The sequence below is a fragment of the Raphanus sativus genome, chromosome 5, assembly GCF_000801105.2.
Source record: "Raphanus sativus cultivar WK10039 chromosome 5, ASM80110v3, whole genome shotgun sequence".
Lineage (NCBI taxonomy): Eukaryota > Viridiplantae > Streptophyta > Magnoliopsida > Brassicales > Brassicaceae > Raphanus > Raphanus sativus.
The window spans coordinates 39370836-39383570 of NC_079515.1; the positions used below are offsets into that span (position 1 = coordinate 39370836).

General features: G+C 39.9%; 2 protein-coding genes and 1 non-coding gene across 8 annotated transcripts; 2 read left to right on the forward strand and 1 right to left on the reverse strand.

The window, feature by feature from the left end:
* Positions 1-5695: 5695 nt before the first annotated feature.
* Positions 5696-5794, forward strand: LOC130495419 (U6 spliceosomal RNA). Its single transcript, XR_008934688.1, has one exon. It is a non-coding gene; the product is annotated as a U6 spliceosomal RNA (small nuclear RNA).
* Positions 5795-6714: 920 nt separating this feature from the next.
* Positions 6715-8042, forward strand: LOC108857189 (uncharacterized). Of its 4 annotated transcripts, none has more exons than XM_056986347.1 (3): positions 6744-7322; positions 7500-7631; positions 7885-8042. In XM_056986347.1, exons 1-3 carry the CDS (start codon positions 7191-7193, stop codon positions 7894-7896), a joined length of 276 nt encoding a protein of 91 aa, XP_056842327.1. In that variant the 5' UTR covers positions 6744-7190; the 3' UTR covers positions 7897-8042. The 4 variants fall into 4 exon arrangements, 2 of the variants coding, with proteins under 2 accessions (XP_056842327.1, XP_056842326.1); XM_056986346.1 differs by lacking the exon at positions 7885-8042 and adding an exon at positions 7749-7809; XR_008934419.1 differs by lacking the exon at positions 7885-8042 and having other exon boundaries at positions 6749-6881; positions 7174-7322; positions 7489-7809.
* A 74-nt stretch (positions 8043-8116) lies between these two features.
* Positions 8117-12396, reverse strand: LOC108856793 (tryptophan--tRNA ligase, cytoplasmic). Of its 3 annotated transcripts, none has more exons than XM_056986344.1 (15): positions 12245-12396; positions 11935-12174; positions 11735-11854; positions 11456-11641; positions 11308-11359; positions 11164-11229; positions 10983-11069; positions 10717-10809; positions 10517-10597; positions 10291-10362; positions 10072-10140; positions 9851-9961; positions 9699-9745; positions 9091-9178; positions 8117-8306 (listed from the first exon to the last, which is right to left on the reverse strand). In XM_056986344.1, exons 2-15 carry the CDS (start codon positions 12153-12155, stop codon positions 8232-8234), a joined length of 1368 nt encoding a protein of 455 aa, XP_056842324.1. In that variant the 5' UTR covers positions 12156-12174; positions 12245-12396; the 3' UTR covers positions 8117-8231. The 3 variants fall into 3 exon arrangements, with proteins under 3 accessions (XP_056842324.1, XP_056842325.1, XP_018486181.1); XM_056986345.1 differs by having other exon boundaries at positions 10517-10593; positions 10713-10809; XM_018630679.2 differs by lacking the exons at positions 8117-8306; positions 9091-9178 and having other exon boundaries at positions 9398-9745.
* Positions 12397-12735: the final 339 nt, after the last annotated feature.

A 12735-nucleotide genomic window follows, 5' to 3' on the forward strand; every position in this document is an offset into this window, starting at 1 on the left:
CTTACACATATTTGGGGAAAGGGCATCAAACTGGAAATCCACCTAAGACCTTCCTCAAGATCTATGCTGGTAAAAATTCCTAATGAATTTATCCGCAGGAAAGTTGTTGAGCAGGAAATATGGCATATTGGCTCCTCCATGTTCTTCGTAGCTCAGTGGAGTGCACAAGTAGCTATTAACCCTCCATCAACTGAATCTATCCCCCTTTGGGCGCATGTCACTGGAGTTCCTTTTGATCTCTACACTCAAGAGGGTCTAAGTTTGGTGGCTGGTCTAATTGGAGACCCGGTTGAAGCAGATGAATTTACCATTCGGATGGTTAGCCTTGATGTGGCTCATCTCAAGGTTCGGGCAAATTGCTCAAAACCTCTCCATCAGGTGGTTGAACTTCGGAGACAGAATGGGACAATAATTCCGGTTACGGTCTCTTATCCTTGGGTCCCTCCGACCTGCCCTTGTTGTCACCGGCTAGGTCACTTGGAGAACCGCTGTCCTAATGCAAAATGGGTCCCAGCTTCCTCATCTTCCAAGGAAACAGGTTCTTCTAAAGACACTCCGGCCTCTGTCCCAGCACAAGGCAACACTTCTGATCAAGGCATCCCCTTAGCTCCTGCTAAAGTAGCTCCTGGAAAAGATCCTGTTGATGATCAGTTGAATGCTACCCCTTCTATTTCTGTAGCTCGTGCTCCGGCTCCTGAAAAAATTCAGGAAGTCCAGGACTCAAACCCCTCGACTTCTAAGGCTGATGATTCTTCTACTGGAATGGTTATCTTTAGTGGCCAAAAGGATAACATCCTGTCGATTTCACCCTCAAAGATAACTCACCTGGTGGCGCTCTCTGCTGCAAATCCTTTCACTAATACTACGTCCAAAAAACGTAAGTGCTCTCATCTCTCCAGAAGGCTGTCCCCAGACTTTAAAGGGGGATCCTGCTTTCAAGTGGCTGCTCCAGTAATCTCAACGGATAATCCCTTTGCGATCTTGGAAACCCAGAATCTCGGGCATCTGGATACGCAAGATCTCCCCTTCAGCAGTCGACCGCCAGATAAGGATAATTCTTCTGAGGACTCTTCGGCTGTAATTCTTTTGCCTTTGGAAGAAAGTAAGACTACCCCTGCTAAGGGCTCTTCTCCACCTGAGGAGAAGAAACATGTATAAAGTTTTATGTCGATAAACATAACTTTTTGGAATGTCAGAGGTATAAACATTAACGAAAAGCATCAGGCTTTTTCGAACTGGCTTATTACTAATAATATCTCTATTGGTGCAATTTTGGAGACCCATATAAAGGAGTCAAATCTTACCCGGATTATGTCTATTCTCTGCCCTCAGTGGTCTTTTGTCTCTAACCACTTAGAAGATGAAGATGGGCGCATCATTCTCTTTTGGAAAGCCCCGGTAACTGTCACATTGCTTCACATGTCAAGACAGTCTCTTACTTGTGCTGTCAACATCCCTGGAAAAACACCATTCACGATGACTGCCATTTATGCAGCTAACACTGCAGATGAAAGAAAACTCCTCTGGAATTCCCTGGTGGACATGAAACATAATCTCAGCCTCCACTCCTCTCCTTGGATAATCGGAGGTGACTTCAATGAGATTATACACTGTGCGGAGCACTCTTCCCCATCTTTCTCTACTATTATTCCTCAGATGATTGATTTCAGAACCTGTTTGGATGACTTGGAAATCCGCGACCTTCGGTTCCACGGACCACCATTCACCTGGACAAACAAGCAACCGGATGATCCAATCGCTAAGAAGTTAGACCGTGTTCTAGTTAATGAAGATTGGTTGATTACCTTCCCTAACAGTTTGGCCCATTTTCAACCTCCGGTAATATCTGATCACACGCCTGCGGTGATTCCTCTGGACACAACGGCTCATGTAGCAGGGACGAAGCCCTTCAAGTTCTTCAACTATCTCACTTCTCACCCGGACTTCCTTTCTACTGTTCTAGAAGGCTGGGAATCAACCTCAGATGACATGTGGTCTCTCTCTACTCTGAGTAAAAAACAAAAGGCTCTTAAGAAATTTCTAAAGCGCTTGCACAAGCACAACTACTCAGAAATACAAAAGCGGGTTGGAGAATGTACTGAGTTGGTCAAAGGTCTTCAGAGAGAGTCGCTTCAAAATCCTTCTACTGAAACTTTCCTAGCAGAAAGAGAAGGGCTTGACAAACTGCAGCATCTGAAAAAAGTAGAAGAGGCTTATTTTCGTCAAAAATCTAGAATTCAATGGCTTAAAGAAGGGGATCTAAACACAAGCTTCTATCACAGAGTGGCTATGGCAAGGAATTACTATAATGCTATTCATGTACTCACTGATTTGAGTGGCATCACGGTAAACACACCTGAAGCTGTTGGTCTTCTTGCTGTGAGACATTTTGCGAGCATCCTTGGACCTTATCTGTCTCAGTCTGCTCCGTTTCTGCAGCAGATGGTGGATCTCGCAACCTGTTTCCATTGTTCACCTGAACAAGCAGAGGCCCTGGTTAAATTACCTACGGAGGAGGACATAATGCGTACCCTCTTTAAGCTAAATCCTAATAAAAGTCCGGGCCCTGACGGACTTACTTCTAGATTCTACAGCTGTACTTGGAATATTCTGGGGAAAGAGGTGACCGCGTCAATTAGCAAATTCTTTGAATCAGGAAATTTGCCAACTGCCACAAACTCCTCGATCCTAACCCTGATTCCTAAATTCTCCGGAGCTACTTCTATCAAAGACTACAGGCCTATCTCTTGCTGCAATACAACCTATAAAGTTATCTCCAAGATTCTGGTTTCTAAGCTAAAGCCATTGCTACCGTCCATAATTCTGCCTAACCAATCGGCATTTATCAAAGGGAGGCTACTGCTTGAGAACTGTCTATTAGCTTCAGAGATAGTGAGTGGAGATCACAAAAATAAAGGACCAAAAAGACTTATCTTGAAAGTGGATATAGCAAAGGCATTTGATTCCTTGAAATGGGACTTTGTTGTGGCTTGTCTCTACTCCTTGCAGCTCCCACACCGGTTCATCTTATGGATTCAAGAGTGTATCTCTACAGCTGCCTACTCGGTGGGCATCAATGGATCGCTTCATGGATACTTCAAAGGTACACGTGGCCTCCGCCAAGGAGACCCTCTCAGCCCGTACCTGTTTGGGATTGCCATGAATGTATTATCTCATCAACTGAATAAAGCTGCCGAGGAAGGTTCTATTGGTTATCACCCGAGATGCAAGGATTCTAAGCTTACTCACCTGTGTTTTGCGGATGATTTGTTGATCTTCTCAGATGGTTCCCCCAGATCTCTCCAAGGAATTCTCTCTGTCCTATCTCAGTTTCAGGAACTTTCAGGATTAGCGATAAGCCCTCAGAAATCGTGCTTCTTCTCTGCTGGCCTATCCGCTACAGAGACTAGTACTATCACCTCCTCTAGCGGCATCCCTCAAGGAATCCTACCAATGAGGTACTTGGGCCTACCCCTAACTACAAAAAAGCTTTCACTTCTCAATTGTGAGCCGTTACTCCAGAAAATAAAATCAAAGTTGAGTCTGTGGACCACAAAATACCTATCCTTCGCGGGCCGGCTCCAACTGCTAAGTTCCGTGATCATTGGGATAATAAACTTCTGGTGTGCTGCGTTTATTCTACCGGTGGAGTGTATCAATCAAATAAACTCGCTCTGTGCTGCTTTCCTCTGGAAGGGTAATCTTGAAGGGAGATACTCGGCCAAGGTTGCTTGGGAAGCAGTAACCACGCCAAAGGAGGAGGGGGGACTAGGCTTAAGGAACATTGCTGCTTGGAACAAAACCTGCACTTTAAAACTTCTATGGATGCTTTTCTTCCGGAGAGAATCGGTGTGGGTAGCCTGGATCCATCAAAACGTCATAAAAGATAAGTGCTTCTGGTTATTGAAAGAAAACCAGTCGCAAACTTGGCTTTTCAAGCAGATTCTACGGCTAAGAGAAGAGGCACTAAACTGGATAAAAATTGTACCTGGAAATGGGAGAACCTGCAACTTCTGGACCACTCCGTGGTCTCAATTTGGACAGTTGATCAAATTCATTGGAGCAAATGGCCCACGACAAACAGGAATTTCCATCTCTTCCACACTCTCTTCTATGTGGATCGAAAATTCCTGGATCATGGGGCCGGCCAGGACCACTGCAATGGAACAAGTTCAGACGCATCTCTCAACTATCTCGCTATCTGACTCTGATGACTATCCAGTATGGACAAAAGATGGAGTAGCTGCAGCGCCTGGCAACAGCTTTGTCTCTGCAAAAATTTATCATTCGCTAAGGGTTTCGAAACCAAGGGTTCCATGGGCGAAAGTTGTCTGGTTAAAGAAAGGAATACCGAGACATAAGACACTAACCTGGTTGTTTCTTCTTGATAGATGCCCAACTCGTGATAGGATCTTGTCTTGGGGATTACAAACTGATCCGCTGTGTCTCCTCTGTAATCATCAGCCGGAGAGCAGAGATCATATCTTCTTTCGGTGTTCCTTCTCCTCGCAATTATGGGGATCGTTCTCTTCGAGGCTGCGACTTCCTCCAACGATCGACTGGGATCAAACCGTAGACTCTCTTATTGCTCTCAACGGTGATGTCCATAAGCGCTTCCTCGCCATTCTTGTATGGCAAGCCGCCATATATGAAACTTGGCGAGAACGGAACAATCGATTGCATCGTCGGATCTTTAAAACACAGGACTCTTTGATAGCAAGCATCAACTCTATTGTTACTAATCGAATCTCTGCTATGCGGGATCAGAATCCGGCGGAATCAAGCGCCTGCATGCAGTTCTGGTTTTCTCTTGGATGAATCGGGAGTCGTTTGGTGTTCTATGATGAAACAATCTCTCAAGGATTGGGCTTTGACCACTTATCTCTACTGGGCTGCTGTCTTCTTCATTTTCTGGACCAATGGGCCGGCACTTTCGTACTATTATTTACTAGAGAAATATAATAGGTCCACTATTATGTAAACTCTTGCCACTTTTAATTTAAATGCACCAAATTTTAGCAAAAAAAAAAAAAAAAAAAAAAGAGGCTGATGGTAATAACTTTTAATTAGATGGGATTTCAATCTAAAACCAATTGGTAGTAAGTGGATTGATCCATTTATTTTATATATTGCTTAAGATTCATTCTAACTTCCGATGGGTGATCTTTATCTCTAATAAAAACTAGTTGATATTATAATTAAGGATTCTATTTTTCTTTTTTAATGAAAAAATAAGACTCATTGTAAATTCTTCTACATTTCAAGAAGCATATTATCCTTTCAAATATCAAAAACAGAAAAAAAAAATTGACATGACGTTGCATTGAGTGTTTTTTTTTTAACTTTATTTTATATTTCAGATAATCCGATCACGACATATATGCGCACACTCTTCATTCGCTGTAATGATCTATTAACAAGCTAGCTAGTGGAAAGTGTAACTTAATTTATCTTGTTTTTGTTCAAGTTCAGTATCATGTTTTTGGGAGATACTAAGATACTTGACTGGTAAAAGAGATGGAAGAGAGGTTACTAGCAAAGGACTTAAAGAGTATTTGAAAAAAAATCTCAATATGATAGGATAGTCGTAAGTCATTTCGGACTACAACTAGGAATCTTCCATAGGAGTAATGGCATGCAGTTATCCGAAGAGCACCAAGTTTGTTATATAACTTAGAGAAGATCTATGCCTAAAGTCCCTTTGGTACATCCGATGAAATTGGAACAATATAGAGAAGACTATGGTGCATGCGTAAAGTTGACGTGCACAAACCGAAAGTGGTCTAAGTTTTTTTTTCCAACGAGCTGTTGGTCTATTGATAAAAGAGTGTCTGTTAGGCACTCTGCCATTCGGATTTTCTTTTCATTGGAATAAATTATTTACATAGTTTGGGTTTCTTGTAAAGAAGTGTAACTATCTTTTTTTTTAACCAAAAAATTATGCCTAAACTGAATATCAAAGGTGCAAAGGAACATATATACTGTATATGCGTGAGTAAAAAATAATTAAAGGGAGAATATAAAACGCATATAGGATCATTACTGCGATGTGTGTATGAGTATTCAAGATGAATACACTCTCAGATGTGATCTTTGCCATTTTGACTTGTGTTGGCGTTGTGCTACTGTGCCAGAAAAGATATGGCATATGAGCGATGATGAACACCCTCTCACTCTATGGTGGAACCAAATGGTTGTATCTTGGGTGCCACAGGAGAGGGACGAAATTTGGTGGTGATGTCTGTGAGGCTGAACTAGATCCAATCAATTGGTTCTTTACATGCTTTGATTGTGAAGTTACTCTGATGTTGAGTGTGCACTAGGAGATTTCTCACGTCTCATGCCAGGAAGCATCTATATCTTTGAGGGAAGAAAATACGAAGTGGTCCTAAACAATCACAACACTCGGCCATTTTGCAGCCAGTGTCACTCTCGATGCAAGCCTCCCGTCATCTTAAAGGAATATGGTAAAGACAATGGTTACATCTGTTGCTATTTATGTTTATCAAGCTTTTTACGTATCTATATATATAAAGTTGCCTTGTCTGGCTGCTCAGCTCTCCACATCATCATTCTAGCATGGGGCAAAACACTCCACGTAGCACATTCATTAATCATCAAAAGTTGTTTTCTCGATCACTTATGTCAAATGGGCTTTGCTCTTAATTCTGAAATTCATTAGGTTTTAACTTTTCCTCACACTGGCCCAAAATTGTTATGATTTTTATTTGTATTCAATGTTGACAATGGAAAGTAGAAACTTTACGAATCCCCTTCTTTGCCAAACTCGACGTAACCCTTCGTACAATTAATCCAGAAATCTCGCTCATCCCACTCCTTCCTATTGAATGCAGTTTTACTTACTGTTTTTCTCAGCTTCAGTGAGTATATATAGATGGTGTGCGAGCCAGAGCGATAACCTTTTAGTTTTCCCAAATCAGAGCTTCTGTTATTTCTCAGTGAAACCCTCTAATCATTGTGAATTCCCAATTTCATTGCTCAGAGTTGAAGTCATGGTTGTATTGATGTTCGAAATAGGCTAAAGACTGTATTTTCATTCATTCTCTAAAAAGCTTCTGAAGGGCGAAGGAGAATAAAACAGAATAGAGCTAGAGAGAGACAGTTAATGCGAAATTAACCCTAAAAACTGTTTCTTTTTTGCTTTGATCTCAGGCTTTGAACTCAGGCTCATGATGCTGACGTGTATAACGTGTATGAATCAGCTTAACACCACAAACAATGGCGGATCTAGGCTGCTACAAGAAGATGAAGAAACAGAGACGCCAAGGACCAAGCAGGCGACTAAATCTCTGACGTTGCAGGTAAAGTATTAATCCTTTCCACTTCCATGGATTGTTTGATCGCTTCTGCTTAGGAACTAAAGAACAAAAATGTGAAAGCATGGCTTTGACTCAGTGGTCTTAATCCGTGTTTGATCTGTAATAACATTTTATTTCTCTGTATTCTGTGCTCGACAATGATATTTAGCTTTCAAATAGGAATCTACTTGGAGACGCTTGGTCGGGAGGGAAGCAAATCCAGAGGTAGCAGATGCTGGAAAGAGAACGAGAAGTGGCTCTACGATATCAGTTATAGATAGGCTTAATCTTCAACCATATAGTGTTCATCATGTAAGCATAATCACTCTCATTCTATTATTTTAAATCTCTTTCGATTGATCAGTAACATCATTAAAGTAACCTATGAATCTAATGTTATGATCTGTCTGACACATGAGAGTTGTGTAGATTTGGAGACTTGGAAAACTCTTTTGTGACATTTTAAATGATGTTTTTTTGTAAGAGATTATGATCATCCCTGTTCAAGATACGGTTATAATTTGATATAAGATTATCATGAAGTTTTCCATGTCACTATCACTAGATATTTGAATGAAGCAGAGATATCCTAAACGAGTACTCGAGATGTGAGAAAGATGATGAGATCATCTCTGTTCAAGATACTTCGCTTTCTCAGAATACTCTGGTACCAAAACAACCAGATTCCCTCAATGTAAATTTTTAATTTTAGACCCGTCAGTCCCTGACACATTTATAATCATATGTTGAATTTCATTATGAATATACTTTCTATTTTTTTGTGTGTACATGTCAAGAAAGAACATAATCATACTCGGTTAACATGTTTTCTAACCTCATCATAGAGAATAAATACAGTAACTCATAAACATGCCAATGGAAGATAGAACAGAGTTCTACTATATTTAAAACTCAGTTGTATGAGTTTGATAAATATTTGACAGTGGCTACTAAGCACCCGTTTCCAACCTCCAGGCACTCTTCCACCTAAAACATGTTTGACAAATAAAAAACAGTTGTTTGACAAATGTTCAACATTTACCTTACATTTACCAAAACAGTTGTTCAACATTTACCTTACATGTTTGACAAATAAAAAACAAAGTAGATATCATTAGACTAACTTTTAATTATTTTCATGTTGACACGAATACACTTCCTATAAAACAATGGTAAATCTCAAGTATGATCATGCACCAACCATGTTCCCTAAGTTAAAAGAAAAGCTAGCCACAAACAATATCCCAACTACAACCAAGTCAGCAACTACCACTAACGGCAACGCTGAAGCTATCATCCCCTTCAACCCGACACTTACATGCCCTGACCCAGTCACCAATTATATGCCCCTAAATACAATACAATGGAAATCAACTTCACACAAACGGATCCAAGACATCAAATTTTGACATGCCCTATTCTCCACCCCCACTGCTAAGCAGGTCGTATATTCAGACCTTATTTGACCAATATACAATTAAATAAACACATCATTATAAGATGGACTCACAAACAAACACATAAAGCTCAACATTAAAGGTACATAAATAAAAAAACAACTCTGCATCTCAAACGCAGAAATATAATCAACCTCACATTAAGATAAAAGAACTACAACACCTTAATCAAACATGAAAAAAAAAGAATCTAAATTCTAGGAATGCCCCCACAGGCCAACCCAACATTATACATATGTCAGCTAAACATATTGTTAGTTTGCCCCTGAGGGTAGTATTTTATTATGGTGTCGGGATTCTCAAAATGTTCTTACTCTTTTCCGCTGGGTTCGAGTCATTGACCGAGTGCAGTGGTAATACCGACAGAGAGAGCTCCCAACAAAGTCGAGTGGCTTCTCGCTCCTGTCCAGAACGAAGAGATAATATAGATTTTAGAATATATTTTTAAAAAAATGCTTCATAAAATTTAAAAAACTTTTTCAGTTTAAAATGCTTCATAAATATATTTTCATAAAATTGTATACCCCGCCCGTAGGGCGGACCAACCACTAGTACAATTATAAATTCAAGGACAGAAATGTAATAGAGAGCGATACTGTTTCGTATTTTTAAACATAAAAGTAAAAAAAAAAAACTTGTTGTAAATATATAAAACGTCTATTTTAAACATTTCATGAACCGATTCTTTTTTTTTTTTTTTTTTTGTCAACTAGTCACTTTGGACCTTTTAATCCTCAAACTGAGGTAAGTAGGGGTCGAACCCCCGACGTCAGGGCCCGAAGGCAGAGCTCAGCAGCCACTAGGCTACGAACAACCCGACGAACCGATTCATCATATCAAAAACATCAAAATAAAACAGAAGACAATTCAACGTTTCTGATGAGAAGTTGCAGCCAAAAAGAGAGGGTTTCATCTGAGTTACTCGAACATGTTTGGGAGAGGTCTCACGGCCATGAACGCATCCACCATCTGATCATTATTAATTAGTTTTCTTTCGTTAGCATTGTTAAAAAAAAAATCAACATAACAAAATCTGATTTACTAGTCCCTAGAAAACCCCCCATGTGTGTTTACCTCATCAGTAACAGCAGCTCGAGCCATGCGGTGTCTCTCCACCATTTCTGTCAAAACTTCAGTGAGTCGCTTCTTTACTTCACCCGTTAGCATTCTTCCTTCTCCATATTCCTTAAACGTACAGTACAATGTGCTTGTATTACTTTAATATGTCAAGATATTCCTTAAACCCCTGTAATGATCTAATAACAAGCGCTAGTCGCAAGTGTGACGCACTGTACCTTCTTTATGTGTTCAAGCTCAGTATCATCTTCTAGGAAGAAACTAAGATATTTGACTGGTATATCCACCTGAAACAGAAGAAAGGTTTTACTAAAAGAATATATAAAAAAAAAAGTTTTAAAGTCATTTCGAACTGCAATTAGGTAATCTCCATAGGAGTAATGGTTTAACAACGGTTAGATATATGCCAAAAACTGGATCATAGTTTGTGTTAGTACCTCAAGATTAGCTCCAATTTCTCGGTGCTTTTCTATAGAGTCTTGCCCACCACTGAAAGCATACCTGTTTATCTGTATATAAAAAAAAACTTCATCACGTTAGATACATGAAGCAATCATCTGGATTATGTTGTGGTTACAGCATAAGTGAAGTGACTGCCCTTTTCTATCAATCAGTATGTGTGGTGGTAACAAGGTTATTACCGAAATACAGAACTGAATATACCTTATTTTTTATTTCTTTAGCAGTATCTGTCACATAGATCGCTGAATTAGGATCGCTCGCAGACATTTTTCCGTTCTCTCCCTGCGAGAATAAAAATTGAACAATGCATTCAATAGTTTGCAAGCGTGAAGGTCTTGTGTAAGCATACCTTCTAACACTTTCAGTAACTCTTAGAAGACTACTAAAGAAAGTACACTTGCCTGCAGAGCAGGGAAAAATGATGACTCAATCAGTGCAGGCTTGCTATAGCCTAACCGAGGTGCAACGTCGCGAGTCATCCTGAAGTAAGGATCCTGAGTAAAACAAAAAATGAAAGATTGATTCTGAGATCATCAAAATCATAAATAATACACGGAGAGCATTAAAAAAGGAGACATGTTATTGATAGAAATGTCACAGGCTTGCAAACATTTTTTGTTTATCCTAGAAAACAAAGGCAATGATCCAAACTAGGAGAACAGCACACCTGGTCAATTGCACAAGGGATCAAGCAGCGGAGCTTGTCTTTGCCAGGGAACAAGTGTGGGAATGAGCTAGGAAATGATGGAACTGCCTGCAAACGCATGGAAACTTATTTATCAAACAGTCTATAATATATGCATTATAATACTACACCTGCACACGCCAACAGGAACAAAAAGACACACCTGCACAGGAGGGAAACTGAGTTTTCCAATATGATCTTCGCCAGAAAATCCAAAGATTCCCATAGCCTAGCAAATAAGTAGATACAAAAAATGAAACCACGAACATAAAGCTATACCAGGCAGCCACATTGTTGCAAAACTTACCTTATTAAGTGTTACACACTTTGCAACCTTCACCATGTTCTTATAGAAAGCACTACAGAACAAACACAATGGTTTCTCACATCATCATCATCATCAGTGAACATTAAAAAAAAACAACCTAAATGGAATTTCAAATGAGACTTCTCACCCGCCAACATAGTCAAAGTCAGAGAAAATGAATGTCTTAGTGACATCAAACCCACAAGCAATGATATCTTTGGCATTCTCTCTAGCAAGTCTCTGACTTTCCTCAACAGATAAGTTCTTCCACATGCATTTCTCATCATCCGTCAGCTGTATAACCAGAGGAACCTTGAAAGCCTCTTGCAAGTATCTACAAGCCAATGACAAAAGTATAAAAGAACAAGCATTGACCTTTAAATAAATAAATAAAAAAAGACAATAGCTTTCAAAGATGTAACTTTACTTGGTAAACATGAAAGGAATCAAATGCCCTAAATGCAAAGCCTCTGAAGAAGGTCCTCTCCCAGTGTAGAGATAGAACTTGTCTCCTCTCTCGTACGCATCCAACACCTCATTGAAGTCCCTGTCATAAAAGATGATCACTTTCTACATGCCCATCAATGCAATTACATAGTTGAATCATCAAAACACAAGTTTTGGAACCTGTGGGCGAAGAAGACGCCACGGCGGAGGAAGACGTGGGGTTGGCGAGAAGTGAGCCTCTGAACGCGATCGATGAGCGAATCGTCGAGTCTCTGGCAGCCGAATTGGTCTATGAGCTTGTCGTAGTCGATTTTGCCGCCCTCTTTGGCGGAGACTTCCCATGGATTCACTGTTTGATCCGATGAATCGGATGCTAGCTCCTCCTTCTTGTCAACCTCCATCGCGCCGGGGGGGAGAAACCTATGAGAAAGGAAGTCAGATTCAGAAGCTAGAGAGAGAGAGAGGTGAAGGCATTGTCATGTCGAAGTACCTATTGAGAGTCTCCGGTGATAATATGACGGCGGCGGAGATGACTGGATTTAGGGAGACTGAAGAAGAAAATCTGAGGTTTTAAATGATTCTGTTTATTACGATATGGGAGTCGAAATCTTTCTTTTTCGGTCAATTGTACCATCAGAGTTTTTAATTTATCAAATAGCTCCTCTCCATAATCAATTACCCCATCGAGAAAGACAAATGTATTATGCTTTTTACACTTTTGGAGTCAGAGTCTTTAGCTTTAGTCTATTGTGCCATTAAGTTTCTAATAATCAAATAGCCCCTAGACTGTAACGCAAAAAACAAAAAAAAATAAAGGGAAAACGACGCGATGGCTTGTACATAAACTTTTTCCCTAACCTAAGTACAAAATTATTAGTTCACTCTTAATAGTTAACACTAGCAGCCTATATGAAATAGGAAACGTATGAAACCGCAGAAACATGATTTTTTTAAAAAAACTAAAAAATAACAATTGTGTTT

Bases quoted from the DNA above. Each gene is read 5' to 3' on its own strand.
- LOC108857189 (XM_056986346.1), top strand. From the start codon at position 7,191: ATGATGCTGACGTGTATAACGTGTATGAATCAGCTTAACACCACAAAC. The intron at 7,323-7,499 runs GTAAAGTATTAA...GCTTTCAAATAG, and splicing joins CTAAATCTCTGACGTTGCAG to GAATCTACTTGGAGACGCTT. The intron at 7,632-7,748 runs GTAAGCATAATC...AGAGTTGTGTAG, and splicing joins AACCATATAGTGTTCATCAT to ATTTGGAGACTTGGAAAACT.
- LOC108856793 (XM_056986344.1), bottom strand. From the start codon at position 12,155: ATGGAGGTTGACAAGAAGGAGGAGCTAGCATCCGATTCATCGGATCAA. The intron at 11,230-11,307 runs GTAAGTTTTGCA...CTTATTTGCTAG, and splicing joins AGTGTGTAACACTTAATAAG to GCTATGGGAATCTTTGGATT. The intron at 10,363-10,516 runs GTATATTCAGTT...TTTTATATACAG, and splicing joins CTAAAGAAATAAAAAATAAG to ATAAACAGGTATGCTTTCAG.